Below are 18,060 nucleotides of genomic sequence, written 5' to 3'. Positions count from 1 at the left end.
AGCTATTCCAAATTACAATGTGCCAGAGTTTTAATATATTCCTGACTGAGACAAATTTTTGGTTCAGCATTGCCAGAGAAAAAAGAGCTGCAAACTGAATGAAGATGCGATTCCAACATACCTTTATTCCCACAGCAAAAATGGCTCCATCTACTTTTTTTCATCCTACCCTTTCCTCTCTCTCCTTCCCATCACAATAAGGCAGAGGAAGCAAGGGAAATGATCCTGCAGAAAACAAAAAAAAACAACCAACCAAACAAAAACCAACACCTCCCACCTCCCCCCGCCCCAGCCCACAAAGAAAAACAGCAAAACAATCAGTGGTGGTAGAAGACAGACCTCTTCATCTTTCCATACTCTCCACTCTGCCTACCTCCTCTCTCCCTCAAAAGATAAAGTACATGGAAGGGCACTTTTGATCTCTCTTTTGCTTCCTCTTCATTCCCCAAAGGCAGTTTGAGTTACAGGTTAATACAGATATCTACTTGGTTCCTATAGGCACATCTGAAAACACCTTGTGTAATAACACCTGAAGCCACCAAAAAATTAGACCTGACGCTGGTGGGATCTGACAAGGCAGAGGTCTCTGTCTGGGCTTCTGGCACCAGGATTCTCCCCAAAGAAAAAAAAAATGAGGCTGTTGCTTCTTTTTATTTCTTTCCCACTCGAATGAAGAACGGTTGCCCAGAGGTGTTTATTCAAAGGTGCAAGAAGCGAGTAACAAACAGCTCCACCAAAGTGCAAAGCCTGGCTCCCTCCTGGACTTACATCCCGTGGCAGACCATAGGCTGCTAATGAATCTTGTTCCACAGCACACCATGGTTCATATGGGCTCTTCCACACTCCCTTATAACTCCAAGCAATTATTATTTTTCCCAAAACCAGCTACATAAATATTTACTCTTTTTCACACTTAAAGGAACATTTAGTTCAAACTTATTCCAAAGTCTGTAGATGGCAGCTTCCAGCTTCAAGCAAGTAAGTGTTAAATCTACGTCCTGTGCTCGACTGAAAAGATGCAATATCCTTTCTGAGAGCTGGAAAATCTAGGCTGTAGAATAATATAACCTTTTTTTTCCTTTTCAGGATGCCAGACCCTAAATTCATTTTATTATTTATAGACAAACTGTTTCATACAGTATTGGAGGTTTTAAAAATGTATTATCTCTCATGTGCCTCTCCTCTCCCTCCCCTTGCACAGTTGGATTGGTGGTAACTAAGGCAACCCAGCTGCACAGCCTGAGAGGCACAGAAAATAGTACCAGTAATGACTTCTTTTTGTTTTAAATCCCAGAGTTTCTAGAGTACAAGACAATGTTGAGCAATAGAGAAACTCCAAAGAGGATAATTTGAAACAATGAGCTGATTCTTTTACTGCCATAAATTTACCTCAGCCAAGAACTTGGCTGCAGGGTCTGAGTACCAAAGATGAACCGTGTGATAGTTTCTCCCCTTCCTGATGGGTGGAAAACATCACACAGGCAACTGATCTCATGTTTCTTCCACCAGTCAAACTAGAATCCTCAAAAATAAAGCAAAGCAATGCTCACTTGGGGTTTGCTCTTGTTGGGACAATCAGATCCTTGGGAGAAACTTGGATCAAAGTTCTCCACATCAGACAGAGCAACCTTTCAAGTGAGATCTCTTATCTAGAACTCGCATTTGAAGATGGAGCACATTAATTTGTCTTCCATCTCACACATCTGAAAAAAACCCAAAATAACATTCATCAGATGCTTCATTTCAGTACTCTGAAATGCAGCTGGAGAGGAGCTATAGCTAGGAACAGCTACTTGCTCTAGCACTGATTGAAAAGCCTCCTGATGTTTTTGCCTCTACTTGCAAGATTTTGTGGGCCCAAGGCCTCTCCCAGAGAAATGCTTATCCCCACATGGTGGAACTGTCCTTTGGGAGAGAAACAGGGGGGGAAAGGAAGCTGGTTGCTGGAGTGAGCAGCAGCTTCAAGAAACCTACCTAGACTCTTGCTGTCCACCAGAAGGGAAAGCTTTGGCCAGCAGGAACACTGTCAGGGGCAAAACAAAAATTAAAGATATTATACTGCAAGGGGCAAGGCAGCTCAAGAGGAATAAGAGCCATTGCTTTGAGGAAAAAGAGAAAACTTACGGTGGAATACCTTTCTTACGCTCAGTGCAGAGATGGATGCACTCTTCCAGATCTTCTATGAGCTCTTAAATATCTCAGGAAGACATTGCTGAAACCTATTTACCTAAGGCTGAAATAAAGTTAAACAAAAATCTTCTCTTTAGCTTGTTTTTCCCTTTTTTTTTTTTTTTTTGAGTACTTTTGCATTCAATGCATTTTCCAGAATCATATAACATGTTTTGAGAACTGATTATTTTCCCTGAGTTTTATTTTTGTATTTATGGGCTTTTGAAACCAAGCTCCCTTAATACCCTGTAGCCTTGGGAAATCCAGCCTATGTGACAGCTCACAAATCTGTGCAATACAAAGCAATACTATAATAAGATTGAATTCTTGATGCTGTCATTATTCTGAGCAGCTGCTGAGATCGCAGAAACCCAAATGGCAAATAAAGGGATGCAAAGGGCAACAGTGTGGGGCATGAAGCCGTGCTACCATTGTACTGGTACAGGCTTATCAACAGCAGTTTTTGTATGAATGTTAAAATGCTGATGTTCTGCACATAGTTATACTCCAGACACAGGTTCCACCCTTTGTTATTACAGTATCCAGGAGGGATTTTTAAACTGAAATTCCTTTCCAGAGGATTTGTTCTATCATGCAAAGAATAAGAGTCTATAGTCTATCTACTCTTTTCAGTGACCAAAAAATGTTTATATCCATAATTTCCCTATATTGCCAATGATTAATGGAACTCAGATTTTACAGGATTTAAATCCCAGAGCATGAAAACTAAATATGAGTATTTACTTTTGACTCATCCATTCGTCCTTGTTGTACCACCAACCTGTGATGGCACATTTATGTCCTTCATATTTGTCACTCCCCAGAGCTGCAGTTTATCCCTCAGGCAGAGATGACTGACTGTGTAAAGGAAACCTGCACTATTTGTCACAGGTCCTATTTCTGGTGATAAGTCTATCTGGTGATCCACTGGAGGCAGACTGGATCAGAACCTCTCGCAAACCAGAGGTTACAAATTCATCAGTGGAGGCCAGACATTAAGAAGTGCTGGTTAACACACTGGTCCTGGCCTGCCAGGCTCTTTTTTTTCTTTGTTGTTTGGATTTTTTTTCCCCCTCACCAATATATATATATATAAATATAAATTTGGTCAGTACACACCAATACAATACAGCAATTAGTGTTTCAGAGCCTCTGAGGTCCATGGACAAGGAAAGATCATTTAAAGGGGAGTTTCCTATGAGTGAATGATCGTCAGAGGGGAAGAAGAGAGGCTGAGATAGTGTGTTAGAAAAGGTACCCATCAACATTTGATTATTGCCACACTGGGTGCCCCACAGCAGCACAATAACTGGTGTTTCAGAAAGCTGTGGGATTTCAGTAAGTCCTGTGCTGTCCTGACCAGCCATGTGAGGATTCTCCAGCTTTTCACAAGCTCTTACAACAAGCTAGGTTTGCTTGGTGGCAGATACTTTCTCCCGCTGGCAAAGCACAATTATTCTCAATGGGTGTGGCCCATGTCAGATTTCAAATAATTCCTCAGTCATTGAGTAATCTGTTAATTGCTGTGGGGACATCCCAGGCTCATTTGACTTCTGCATCACTTTAGCATTAGCAGCTGGTCCAAGACATGCACTTGCAGTTCACTCCCACTCCCAGATGGGTAGAGTTCCCCAGGGATGTTGGGAGGCTGGGGCCAGTTTCACATCCTCCTCATCCCTGATGTGTGAAAGGACTTCTCTGTTGTGCCTTCCCCCTTAGATCCCAATAATGTCTTCTCCTCTGTCTCCAAACAGGAGATTCAATAGTAATACTGGACCACAAGTGGAAAGGCAAGTGAATCCTCCTCTTGAAGCCAAACAATCTCTCCATGAATGCTGAAGCCATGAAGTAGAGGAAAATAAACGTAGCTGTGATAAATCCTTTCTCCAATGCATTGCAGCTTCTGGTGAAGCCATTATGACATCAGGCATATGGAAAACTGGTGGAAAATATGAAATGTTTGCCTCTTTCATGATAACTCTGCAACTGCTATGAATAAGAAAATTGTGTTCATCTGTTTACACAGATTTCTCATCTCTTGCACAACGTACGTGAGGATGTGTCCACGGTTAAAAGTTGTCACTGGTAAATGCACTCCCTCATGAGCCTCACACACTCTGTAAAAGACCTGTGAATGCAAGCCAGCTCTTGTTTGGATTGCCCTTCATCAAGTCTGGAAAAAATTAAGAGGAGAGATAATTTTAACAGTGCTGTGACTTCCAAGCTAGCTAGATAACAAATTGGGCTAACAAGCACTGTAATTAGAAATGTCTGCTCAGAAAGTTCACCAAGATGCCGAGTTCTTCTAACGAGAAACTTTCTGTAATATTAATATGCTTATATTATGCTTAATATCTCCCCTCCATTTTAACAGGAAATCTGAAGGCAACAGTTTATCCTTTTTCTTGGTTTCAGTTAATCTCGCAGCAAAAGTAACCTAATTATACTGACTGTATGATTGCTTTGACAGAAAGCATGTTAATTTAAAGCACTGTTTAACATAAAGCTGCCTGCCATATAATTACACTCCATTCACATGTTTACTAATTTTCCTCAATATAGTTGATTTCTGTTATTAGCCTCAACATTTTGTTAACATCCAAAACACTGGAGATCTGCTTTGCAAACTCCAATAAACACGAAAAAACCGAGACTAGCACAAGTGTTCCTTAATGGTCAATGTGAAAAAGAAAAATCTCTCTTATTATTCCTGCATTCAAAGAGGATTTGAAACTAGTTGCAGTACTTAAATGTCTAAATCCATCCTTATTGGCAAAGCCCCTTGCTTAGAGCTACTGTGCACGCCGTTCACCGGGGTGCTATTTTCACCTTTCAAATGCTGCTGGAGCTCAGTAAAAACAAAACACATTGTAAGCTGCCTGTGAGCAATAAAAAGATAATGTGTATACATAAGATTGTTCTTCTCATGTGTTAAGCACCTGATAAAAATTCTAATCGGGGAAGTTAACATGCTAGGCCTAGACTGTAAACTAAGTGAACTCAATGAGAGATGTGCATGCATTCAGTAATTCCCAGCCTATCTAGATAACACGCTCCAGCTAACTTTGCAAGGGGAATGTAAGCAATTACACATGCCCACACACCAACACATTCCCCCGTCCTTTTTAGTTGAAGCTGAAAGATGCTAGTCAAAGGAAATATATTGGAGAGACAGAAGAAAAAACACAGAGGGAATTAGGGAAGAAGAGAAAGTTGTGGAAACCACCTGTACAGGTTGTTGGGTATTTTTGTCTCTACCTCTCTTCTTTTTAAATTCTTTTATTTTGTACTGATACAAACAGTTTGTCAGACACTCAAAACGAAGCCTGGGCCCCAGCACAGAGGGATAGGTCTTTCCACTTCCAAGCAGAGAAGCCAAATGGCAGACCTCACCTCCAGCTCCTGCTCACACCAGTGGTACCTTTGGGATCTGATGTGGTGACTGAGCTGCTGGACTACAGGGCTTTGAGGAGAATCACGGGAGAGATTGTTTATTTCTTTGAAAAGGGCTCAGAAGAGGCACTTCTCTCTGCTACATCCTGTATGGAGAGAAACTGGATTCCAATAATGCACTTTGGGAAAGCAATGAGGAGTGCCTGTCCCCAAAATACAACTGCTGGGATCTTGGATTTGCTTTGTTCCTTTCTCTCATATCCACAAAGCTCTGAAAGGAGGAAAATGTGTCATTGCTTGCAAACCAACATTTTCCCTGTGATTTTTCAAAAGGCTTTACTGAGACACCCTGTGTAAGGATCTGGCCTTGATGACATTTACACCAGATTTCTCTTTCCAGCCCATCAGTCTCTCCCATTTCATTTTAAGCATGCAGAGTCAGTCAGAGCTGTTTATTTATAGCCGTGGATGTTCGTGGCTGTATAAATTAGCTGTTATTACTGAAGGAGGTGCCCGCCCACTCGCCCAGAGCAGCTGCACAGGAGCCCTTTCATGCTGCTCCGCGCAACGCAGCCCCAACGGGGAGGGAAACGGCGCTGTCTGGGGCAGACCAAGGGACCACGGCTCAAACCCCTGGGCGAAAAAACAGCAATTAATTCTTTCCACAGTGCAATCTGCAGCATGACAACCACAATTACCTAATACTGTTTAGACCTGCCACTTGCATTTGGCAGAGAGAGAGAAAATGAAGGATTAAATTCACCAGAGGGAAAAAAAAAACCCACCCAGACTAGAACCTCCCCCTGGACTTTCATTTTATAAGATTAAGTGATATTTGTTTAGAGGGGTGAGGGTGAAGGGACAGTGGGGGAATGGAAACGTAAAACTGGTTTTTATTTGAGACAGAGCTCCATCTGAAAATAAGGACCCATCCCATACACACACACACACACTGAGCTGTTTCCAGCAGAAACAGCTGGAAAGCAATATCCACCACCATGAGGAGCTTTCATCTTAACTCACACCTTTGTAACAGTTTACTTCCACAAAAAGCATAGGCAAGTGCTAATTTATTCCCTCCCCAGTTTCCCACACAAATTTCTTGGTTTGGGTCTCTGCCAGAGCTTCAGGGTCACAATGTGACCTCCACAACATAATTTAAGATTGTTCCAAGCCTTCAGTGGAACTACTGAGGATTTACTTTGATGGATATGGAGCCAGGATCTGGCATGCAGAAAATATGCATTTACATTCTACCAAAGTGTCTAAAATAGTTGCCCAGGGATGCTGCAATTCAATTTGAGACCTTGTATTCACTTGGCAGAGCACATAATTAAATATTTTGTGCCACAAAATTAACCAGAGTCTCAGGGGTATGGGTAAGAGACGGCTTAGAATCAACCATGAGAGCCAAACTAAGACCTACTTCCCAGGCAAGTTATTCAGTAAATATTGGGAAAAAAATCATTGCAGTCATATATGGGTCCATAATAATTTTTGTCAGTATTTAATCTTGCTGATTATCTGTAGTAACCTCTTACCTCTGAGGAAGAGGTTATCGGCAGTGTGGATTAATTTAAATAACCCAAATATCAGGAATTACTCTTGAACTAAAGCTCCTGCTTTACTGCTAAAAACTGTTCTTGAATTAACCATTTGGAAAGAACATCAGGTAAAAACCAAATACAGTTACAATAGGCCAGACCTCAGAACAAGTGGCTAAAAGCCCTAAAGAGACCCTACACTGAAAGGTGTTCAATGTTCCTGAAAAGCAAACCAAATTCTTTTAGTGTCTGATGTCACTACCCTTCAGTTTAGATTTCAGACATGGTGAGTCTAAAAATGAGAGTTTGAGTTAAACCTCTAGGATATGGCCCAGTAATAGTTCTGAGCTATAAAATTTAATGGTAATGGTGTTTCAAATGTCACTTTCTATCAAACGCTCTCCAAACATAAACATAAAGCTGCCTGCCATGTTTATGGAGCTTTAAGCAAAGCTTCAAGCTCCTTTCACCTTGAGAGGGTAATTTCCCTTAGTACCAGGAGAACAGCACACATATAAGAGAATAATGCTTTATTTTACACCTAAGGCAAGCAGAATTACCTCCTCCAAGTACGCAGGACAATATGGTTTCACTATTGGTATGAGTTCCTTAGGCAGAGGAGAAAGAACCCAATATTTACCAGGACAAGAGTGCTTTTTGAGTTGTTAGTTCCAAGTTTTTGGTGTGGAAACCCCCAGGGAGTGTGCAAAAGCATCAGTGCTCAAGTGGGAAATGAAGACACGTGCATAAAAGGAGCTCCATGGTTAGAGCATTTCTTTCCATCAGGCTTTTTTTCTAGCTGCGGACAGAGAGAAGCACAATTGTGGAAGAGCGCTTCAGACAGGGAAGAACCACACTTTCGATCAAAGAGGTATTAAGGCTGGAAAATACCTCTAAGATCACTGAAGTCATTCAATGAAAACATTAATCCAGCACTGCCAAGCCCACCACTAAACCATGTCCCAAAATGCCACATCCACGCGTCTTTCCAACACCTCCACGTGCGGCGGTTCCAGGCCTCCTGTGGGCAGCACTTCCAGCGCCTCCAGCCCTCGAAGTCCTTGCCGGAGCGCGGTGCCCAGGAGCCAGAACCAGCGCGGCAGAGCCCGGCAGCTCCGCTCCATTCCCGCAGGTGCGGGCGCTTTGGCGGCTCCGTGAGGGGCAATTCCCGGAGGGAAGCGCGGCAGGCCGGGAGCGCGGCCCGCTCCCGAGGCGCCACAGCGTCACCTGGCGGCGCCGCGGCGATCCCGGGGCCTCTCCCGGGCCAGCCCCGCCGGGAAGGGCCCGGGAAGGGCCCTTTCCCACCGCGGAACGCCCCGCGTCCTCCCCGCAGCAGCTCCTGCATCGCCCATGGCGGGTGTGTCAGCGTTTCGGGGGTGCGGCAGCCCCAGCGCTCCAAGCGGCGTTCGTGAGGAATTGGCTGCCGGACACGCCTGATGGATTCCCAGGGATGCAGCCGCGTTCGCCTCTCGGGCACGGGGGCAGTCCTTTGGCACTGGCGTTCTTGCACTCGCATGTCTGCCGGCCCAAAGCAGCCCCAGCCCCAAAGCAAATCCCCGCGGTGTCCCCCTGCGGCGTCTCGCAGTCAGCCAGCACCACCTCGTTAAGCCAAAATCACAGGAAGAGGGAGAACAAATAGAACGTCGCTTTGATCAACACTTGTAACAATTATGTGCAAGGGGAAAAAACCCCGAAAGTTAATACAGCGCATTATTTTATCCATAGGTTCAGTTTTGTGGATGATTTGCACTTTTTTTCATTTTTCCCCCTCTTTACCACTCCCCTCCTTTTTTTTTCCCATTTTTTTTTTCTTTTTTAAAAAACAGATGTTGCCAAATGTTTTTGAATCACACGTATTCCAAAATGCCTCACAATCATTTGTGGAACCACCCCCAGGCTCTAAACCCTTATATCACTAATGCAGCCTCCTTGTTGCTAGCTTGCCAAACAATAGCCATTGTTCCTGAAGGGTCTAGCCAAAAATAATATGATGTGCAACTGCCTTCCCACTGTTGTCTTTGCAAAATTACTTAAAAGTTCCAGAGATGCCTTTATGGATGGTGTACAGCACAAATAAATGCAAAAGGAGCAGAACAATTTGAAAAGCTTGTAGGAACATTGGAAGTGGGTGGAGTAGAAATAAAAAAGTTGTAGGGGGTGGAAGAGAGAAAAGCATTATGAGAAGGAGTTTATATTAAATGATACTGGAGTATTTAGCTATGCAGCTGTTTTTGTGCTGTTGCAGAAGTGAAACCACAAACATTTGAGTATACATATCACTACAACTTGCATATAATTTGTGAGTTTGGTGGTTGTGCAATTGCACCTTAAGTGATACTTTTATGTAGCTCTGATTTTGTAAAGAATCACTTTGAACAAAAATTTGGGAGGGAATATAAAATGGCTACCACTCCTGGTTGGAGAAATATATTATCTGAAGAAGAAATATCTGGAAATCATAGGGGTCACAGACCCACAGCTATATATATATGGCCTGTAGCTTATGGGCAGTCTGGTCTGTATTGAATTCAAAACTTAAGCATTGAGGCAGGGGAAAAAAAGAAAAAAACTTGAGTTATTTTGAAGTGCCATCATAAAAATTGACTTTATTTCTTATGTGTAGTTCATTAAGTGAAGGATCAGCTTGACTCTTCTGCTATTAGTAGTCAAGGCCATGAAAGAGGCTCCTTCATGAACCAGTGGAACTTCATACTGTTGTTCTCTGTGTTGTACATCCCCGGATATAAAGATCACTCATCTTCCATCAGCAGTGCGTTTATCGATAAAAAAAGCCCTGCAAGGCAGGTCAAACTCACAGGCACACTGTGTGTGGTGCAAGAATCGACTCTCAAGTCTTCCTTCGCATTTCTACTGCTGATCATCGATCCACTTAGTCATCCTAAGACTCAGTCCTAGGCTCTGATACAAAGTCAGAGCTGAACTTTGACCACAGTCTGAATCAGAGGTATAGAAAAAACCTGAGCAAGGGAAAAAAAGTCACCACAACTATTTCAGAAGAAAGCTAATTTTAAAAAAAACCCACAACATTCTGGCAATTACCAAAGCTGATATTTCTACATAATATAACTCAATTATGAGGTATTTACTAATCACATCATATTTATTGTTAACAAATTGTTGCAAGTGCCTGCTACAATGGGCCTCTGTTTAGCATTTACTGGCTGCTTGACAAATGATCTGCAGTGTTAGAAGGTCACAGAAGAGTAGTAGAGAAACACTGGGAGGGGTGAAAAAGGGAAGGAGAAAAACCCCAAACCCCAACTATACAGCAAGACGAGACTGTGGGAGAATCTCAGATATGCTCTTTAAGTATAGCCATCCCTTATAAGGAAGAAAATCATCACCAGACTAAAGCACAGCCTGTGGGCAAAGCCTGTGCCACTCAGATGTGCCCCCAGCGTGTGTCCCTGGTGACGTGTCCGTGTACTCATCATGGAAGCATGTTCCACTCAATGTACAGCTGCAGCGTCTTCCTCCCCGGGGGACACAACATCTATACGTCCAGAGAAACAACACGTGGGCCCAGGTCTGACCCCCCGACCTCCACATGCTGCAAGCTGCTTCCAGAGCTGAGGGAAAGGAAATGACCCAGAGGAAACAATGCAGGACATCATTCCGTGAGTGCACTCTTGTGGTCAGCTGGGAAAAAAAACCAAACCAAGAAACGAAACAGTCATGACAGAAATTAGGTTGATTTGGTCATTATGCTGACAGAAAAAATGCTTTTCCTTTTAGTGGCTGTGGTGCCTTTTAGGAGTTTCTGTTTTGTTTTGCAGAATTGTTGGGGTTTGGAGTTTCCCGATTATCAGAGCCCTCCCAAAGCACTCCTACACTCTCTGTCTGTGCATGTGAGTGCCGTCTCCTGTTCCCCAATGAGAAAGGCATTTTTAACAAATTGATAAGACAGAATTTTCCCATACAGTCACTATCAGGCAAGCAGAACACCGCATGGCGTGTTAGAAATGAAAAAATGTGCTCTAACTTGGACTAGCCCTCCAGTTCCTCCCCCTTCCTCATCCCAGGGTCAGAGCCTGAGAGAGAAACATCTCCCAGTCTACAGCACTCACATTCCTGAAGCAAATGCCAGATGCAGCCCTGTGCCCTGGGTTTGGTCCATTTGCCCACCTACGTTAACTCTTGGGGAATTTCAAGGAAGCAGGAAAAACAGCAGCTGAAGGAATGAAAGACCAGACACTGCATCCAACATCAGCAGCAGGCATACAAAATCTATGTGTTGTGCCTTCCTTGTGTGTTGCCCCATATGCTTTGAGGAGCAATCAGTAAAGCCTGATTTCCCTCATACAGACCAAAAGTATCTGAGACCTGAGCTTGTAATGAAAACCATGCTTAGACAGGGGTTTGTACAGGAGGGTTTTCTATGGAAATGAGGCAAGGGGCAAAGTAGAATTCCCTTTTTGCTAACATACCATCCCATAAAACACCTAAAACGTCAAAAACATTGAAGAGGAGGCTTAGGTTTGGGCAAAAAGTATGGTCACAGAATAATTTAATAATTAATGAAGGGGTTCTTTCCTTTAGCTCCAGTTGCAGTGAGCTTTCAGTTCTCCTTGGTGTCGGGAGCAGCCAGGGCTTTCCAAGGGTGGGCAGCATGAGGCAGCAGGCCATACATGTCAACAAGGCACTGTGTGGGCCAGCTTAAAAACATCTCTTCCTGCCATTGTTAACCTTGAAGCCCTGGAATTTCATCCAAATGGATTTGACCCCTTGCAAAACAGCCTGTGCATACTTCCCTGATTATGGTATTCCTGTTAGATGAAAAGAAGGAGGGGGTGGAAGTGGAAGAAGAGCGGCTTTCTCCACCTCTGCCCAAGCAACACAAGTGTCCTGCTGCACTCCAGGATGGGCATGTGACTTTGAGGAAAAACATCTTGTCCATTGTCCAGGAGGGGAGCAGGTCTGTGCACCTCAGGTGTGCCCCACAAGCAGCGACTAAAGCTAAAGGGGAGAGAAAATAACTCAGTTCCTTCACTCAGCTTGCACTTGCCTGTGGAAGAAAGTTGCTGGTGTAATTTTGACCCAAGCTTTAGGAAAAGTCTGTTATTGTGGCAAATTCAAGTCTGAAATGCCTTGTCCTTCCCGTGGTGCAGCTCTCAGTCTGACCTAATGCTTTGCCATACTTGCAGGGAGTTCTCAAACCTCTCCATCTATTTCCCCCCTCATTTTTGTACCAGTCTATGCCCTGCTAAATTCCCCATACCTGACTAGATGATCTCAAAATTTCATATAACTCAGAATAATCACTGATTAGTATTGCCATCTGCTTCCAGCTCTTCCACTTTGTTTTTCTCCATTCTGTTTCCCCAGCCTTCCTACAAAAGGAACTTCACAGTTTCTTCCTTGACAGGGAAGGATGTCCACTACAGGCCACTGCTACTACTTCAGCTCTATCACTCAGCATATTCATCTGCCCTTACATGAAGGTGTTCCAATAACCAGACTGGATTTCCCAGAAACAGAAGAGCACTTAAAGCACAAACTACCTTCAAAACACCTGAAACTAAAAGGTCTGGACAGAACATTCCAGACTTAATCAGAAGAGGATCTGAGTCTTCTCACTTCTGGCACAAGACTTCATTCCCTTTGTCTTCACTAGGCTTTGGATCAATGCATGCAAAAAATATTTCCACTGGGCTTTAACTTTGGCCATTCACCCGGCCACGCACTCCTGTGCAGCCATGTGCTGTTATTGTGGTTCTAATTAGCAAAGGTTACACAGCTATATCTATTGTTTCAGCAAAGTTTGGGCCACGAAGTTCACATGATCATACTGAGCTGAAAATAGAGGTTATCAAGCAATCAAGCTAAGCACATTACTTGCAATTACAGCTCCTTATTTGTTTTATTCCCATACACTCACCTTCTTGTCCTGCCTTCCCTTCTCCCCAGCACTTGGAGCAGTGCTGCAGCCTTGCTGTGAGCAGCGACCCTGCATTGTGCAGCTGAATTAAACCCTATCGCTGTACCCATCTAAAGGGACATTGGGACAGGGGTGACATGGGTGTGCCTTGGCAGCCACGGGACTGTAAATGATATTACAGCAAAGACACACCACTGGAAAGGACAAAGCACATTGAGTTAAACCTCAAGCCAGGCTGTTCATAGCCAGTGGATGCAAATGATGGATGGAGAGTTTTCCCTGTGCCAAAAGAATAATGAGAGATAAAAAGAGATTTGGACATTGTTCCCCTTTCACTCTCAGCCAGAATGCAAAGAAACAAGCATCACACATGCACACATTCAGGTATTTTGAAACAAAAGTGCACACAGAAGATTGAATTTGTGGAACCAACTCTGTTTTTAGCATCACTGTCTGTAGTTGTGTAACCTACTATGGCTATATGGCTATATATGGCTGTTTTCTTATTTACATTTCACCCATCTTGAACTGTGTTGTTGAATGGGACCATTTTACTTTTCTATTCAGCGTGTCATATTTTTGATTCTAAGGAACTAGCATGAGGTAGCTATGCTTGGATCACAGTGATGTATGCTGATATTCAAAATTTGCAAAAGGTTAGCTTAAAATAGCTTATTGATTGAATTAGTTCAATACCTGGAAACTATTCTATGGATAGTGTTACCTGTTTAAGCCCTGCTTGGTTCAGTTTAATTGTCCCTCTTAGAGATTCAGGTTATTGATAAGTGTGGTCTGCCACCACACTCTGCTTTTCACTGACTTTAAATGCCATGCTGAAAAACTGTGACATTCAGGGTACTTCAGCCTGGGGTTCTTTTTGTTTGCATTCTGCCCAGAGACCCCTTAAGCCCTATGCTTTTCTCAGAAGCAAAATCATGTCTAGAATCTCTTTTTCTGTGTTTCGTGCTCTATTTATGAAAAATCAGATTTCCTCATAATTAAAGTGACACTGGAACAGTGGACTCTAAACCAAGATGTCACCCTTATTCAGGGAAGGAAAACCAGGGGCTTCCAACGTGGCTACTGCACTCCATAGAAACAGTCTGGTACTACAGCCTCTTCCCAGAGACCACCTCTTTAACTTCTCCCACTAGTTTATTCCTCAACAGCTTCTCCATATACAGGAGCCTTAAATAGCTCTTCTTGAGCTCTCTAGCTTGAGAGAAAAGGTTGCCAGCTATCCTCAAATCTAGCAATGATCACTCCACCAAAACATGATTAAAGCAAGGGTTATTTGTGGGGCACACAAGTCTGTTGTTAGCCAAATACTTTGTGCCTGTCATGGAGTGGCAACCTCCTATCTCATAAATGCAACCACAGAAAAATCACATTCCATTTAATTAAAGGGTAAGATTTATCCTTTTCTCAAGAATTAAAGGTGTTTCAAATATGGTGGTGAAAACAAACTTTTCTAGATCTCAGTGCAAATGAAACCATTTCCTCAAAGACAACTATTCTAGGAATACCCCAAAATGGATATTAAGGGAAAAGATGCAGGCAATTCTTTGATAAGAGGCTAGAGGTCAGATCTGATATAGCAAGCAGAAAAATTTTGTTCTTTCTCAAAAAATGAGGGGGGGATCTGATCAGGATTCCTCAAAAAAATGTGCAAGAACTGAACTTACACAAAATGTGGTAATTCTGAATGGTAATTCTGCTCTTCTCAAGCATCTGTTTTGTTTTCCCAGGTAATGCATTGTTAAGCACAGTATTGATTAGCTTTGATTTAATGCAGGTTCTCCTGTGACTACTTACCCATAACAATGAAGATTTTTCCTCCCTAAATGGAAATAAGAAGCAATAACATTTTCGAGCAGTAGGCATCAAACCCCGTGGTGGCTTATACCTGGAATATAAGAGTTCAGAAATTAAAATAAAAAATACTGTTCATTCTTAATAAACCAAATTTAAATACTCCCTTTATTATACTACATTTTTATTTCCCTTCCTAACCTCCACATTAATAAAGACTGTAGCTATAATAAAGTCTGGGAAGCTAATGGAGACATAAAGTACCTTCAGAACCAGGTTGGAGTGGTAAATATCAACCATATTTCATTTGACTCCATGTAAGAGAAACACCTAGTTGTCCTTTCCCAAGCAACTTTTTATGGTTTTTTAGGAACAAAGAACAGTTTGCATTTTGTTAAAACTGGTGCCACTTATGGAAAGAAATGAGAGCTTTCTAATACAGTGATTTCTAATACAATTTATCTGTCCCTGCATGAAATTCATATTGCAATGAAAAATGAGCAGCATAGCTTAGTTGTACACTGGAGACTTTTGCTAGTCATTTCGTTCCCAAGCTCTGAAAAGGCTTGCAATTAAATCTGGCAGGCACAAGAAATTACATAACATGAGGCTCACACAACACAGAGCTCCTGAGGAAGGCCAGAACAGCAGACACTCCCATGCCAGGCCTCTGCTGCTTCTCAAGGAACAGCAGCAAGAACACCTTATTGCACAAGTGCCATTTGTTTAATTAATCCAGTTCAGGCTGTCTTCATGTGAGGCATCCAGACACTGGATGGCTGAGCAGGACACAAAGGTGACACAGGAGGTAGGATGCCATCAGACAGTGCCAGACAGGTTGTGCAAGGGCTGAAATAAAGGTGATGAAAGATCATGCCCACCTTCTACCCCTTCTGGCAATGGCTCTGAGTCCTGTTCCATGTCTGTTCAGCTGACTCACTGTTAAACACACAGAGAGCAGAAAGGAGCAGCGACGTAAAGCCTTGGTTGGCATTTTGGAAAGGTCTTTGGTTGGGTTTGTTCCCCCTGCCTCACCCCAAGAATAGTATTTCTATTTCTGTCTCTGCCACTTCTCCATCTCTAATGGCACCTTTAATGTCAGACTGAGTAAGAAAGTATAACAGAGAGAGATTTGGAAGCTACTACAAACCAAACGCTTTTGCAAAATCTGTCTCTGCATTCCAAATTTCTGTGAGTACAGGTTGAGACCAATGTGAGGTTGAAGAGGCATATAAAAGCCCCATGTTACTTCACAGCCTTTGAGCCAGGTTTTCAATTATTTTCTTTCTTTTTGTGTGGAAGTATTCAATGAACCTAAAAGAGCATTTTTATTAGAAATTTTTTAAGTGCTTAAAAAACCACAGTGGTGCAAGGACAACAGTCAGAACTCTGTGTAATGGATACAAAAATATTTTAACTCCAGAGCTGGTGTTATAGACTTACTATCTATTCCACAACTTGCTCCTGCTTTCTTCCTTTTTGGTCTCCTACGCGTTGTACATATTCATGGCAGTCTTCCAGTGGCTGAGGTTGCAGTGAGAGTGCAGACAGCAGCCCTCACCTGCAACAGAAAATGAGCTTCTACTTATGCCATGAATATCCTATGCCATTTATAAATGCCAAGTTGTTTGGTTGTGGGTTTTGGTTTTTGTTTTTTTTTTCCTAAGATATATGCATTTTGGAAAACATGCTATGCCATTTATAAATGCCAAGTTGTTTGGTTGTGGGTTTTGGTTTTTTTTTTCCCTAAGATATATGCATTTTGGAAAACATTCTTGCTTCCTGAAAATGCTAAGCAGCTTCACAATGTCTCATAGGGAGGAAATATAACTAATAGTCATCTTTTAAAAAGTGACAACTGGCACATGAGTAGCAACTGTGCCTCATGCAGTATAATTGCTGGTATTTCAAAAGGTGACTTTGTAAGCAGGGGTGTTTATAAGGCACCCTGCTGTCTGCATGCTATTTGAAAGTTGCTGTGGTTTTGTGTGATTTTCTTTTAGATTTTTGTTTGTTTTGAGCTTTTATCTTCTCTGTAAAAGCAACAGCTTGACATTAAAGCAGAGTTTGGCAGGCAATTTAACTCTCAAGTAACAAAACTGTGGTCTCATATAGTGTCTGATACCAGAAGAGAACATGGAGAATAGAAATAAAACATGGAGATAAATTCTGAATATTATTTTAGAAGACCTACTTGTAAAATACTGTCTCCTTGTGAAAAAAACAGCTGTGTAGGAGAAGCATAAAATGAACTTCGACCAAATATTTTTGTACTGAAATTTCCCCAAGTGATGCATTTAAGTTACCTGTGTTCACCTCAAACAGTTCATAGGATCATGGACTAAGCCAGGTGAGAAGGAGCCTAAGGAGGTCATCCAGTCCAGCCTCCTGGCAAAGCAGTCAGCTGTGAACATGGGGGTTTTAAAAAACAAACCTCCCAATTATTTCTGTTTATATCCTAACCACCACTTAGGACTGGAAGGCAGCCTCCTCCTCATCAAGCTTTTGAAAACAATTACACAGGAATTTCTTTTTCTTCTTTAGGTACAAGGGTATTTATTTTAATATGACAGAACATGAAGCCTTTTCCATCGTGCAGTGAACAAGGCAGGGAAAGAAAAGCCTCTCTTGGTAAATAAATACGTCAGCACATACAAGCAAGGATTTGTGGAGACAATGGAAACGTGGACATCTGCCTTGTACCAGTTAACTCCAGGAAAAAGAGGTAAAAAACACTATTGCCTTTGACATTTATAGTTACAGCTTTGCCATATGGAATTACAGTGAAGCAAGCCCAGACTAAGTGAGCTCATAATCAGGCTTTTCAATCTAGTCAAAGGAGGTGTTGGGGAGAGGTAATGTTGACAAGTAACTAAAGTATAACTGAGGCAGTATAGTGAATAAGAAGTAGCAGAAGAAGTCAGAAAAAATATATATTGCTTCCCCCACCAAAACCTCTCTCAAAACAATAGTTTTACTTTCAGGTCTGAGTTTGATGCTGTTGTTCACATGTAGCAAACTTGAGTTTAGGCCCAGGACAGCTTAAGGGTTTCCAGGAAAGAAAGTGCCTCAACAACAGAGTAATAAAAAGGTAAGGAAGTCCCCATCATGTGCTGAATCCTGAATGTCTGCTCAAGGAGTGAGATAATGTGCAATGTGACGAAGTAGGAAGCTGCTAATGACAGACAAGCTCCAAACTGGATTGTTCTTGGGGATTCCCAGGTGCATATCAGATGAAAAAAT

At 42.4% G+C, this 18,060-nt stretch overlaps 1 protein-coding gene and 1 long non-coding RNA gene across 2 annotated transcripts in view; one reads left to right on the top strand and one right to left on the bottom strand.

Moving 5' to 3' along the window:
- LOC120503551 (androgen dependent TFPI regulating protein) overlaps positions 1 to 4,980 on the top strand; it is a 30,470-nt gene extending 25,490 nt beyond the window's left edge. Inside the window, exon 6 of the mRNA XM_039712137.1 lies at positions 3,924 to 4,980. Within this exon, the coding sequence (XP_039568071.1) occupies positions 3,924 to 3,967 (44 nt within the window). The 3' untranslated portion in view covers positions 3,968 to 4,980. The remainder of the gene's footprint in view (positions 1 to 3,923) is intronic.
- Positions 4,981 to 11,604: 6,624 nt separating this feature from the next.
- On the bottom strand, positions 11,605 to 15,803 carry LOC120503540. Its single transcript, XR_005627778.1, has 3 exons — positions 15,699 to 15,803; positions 14,821 to 14,911; positions 11,605 to 12,083 (listed from the first exon to the last, which is right to left on the bottom strand). It is a non-coding gene; the product is annotated as an uncharacterized LOC120503540 (long non-coding RNA).
- Between the last annotated feature and the right edge of the window lie 2,257 nt (positions 15,804 to 18,060).

Source organism: Passer montanus, unplaced genomic scaffold (genome assembly GCF_014805655.1).
Source record: "Passer montanus isolate IOZ18808 unplaced genomic scaffold, ASM1480565v1 scaffold26, whole genome shotgun sequence".
Lineage (NCBI taxonomy): Eukaryota > Metazoa > Chordata > Aves > Passeriformes > Passeridae > Passer > Passer montanus.
The sequence above is the reverse complement of the archived record's forward strand: the minus strand, read 5'-3'. Positions and strand labels throughout refer to the sequence as shown.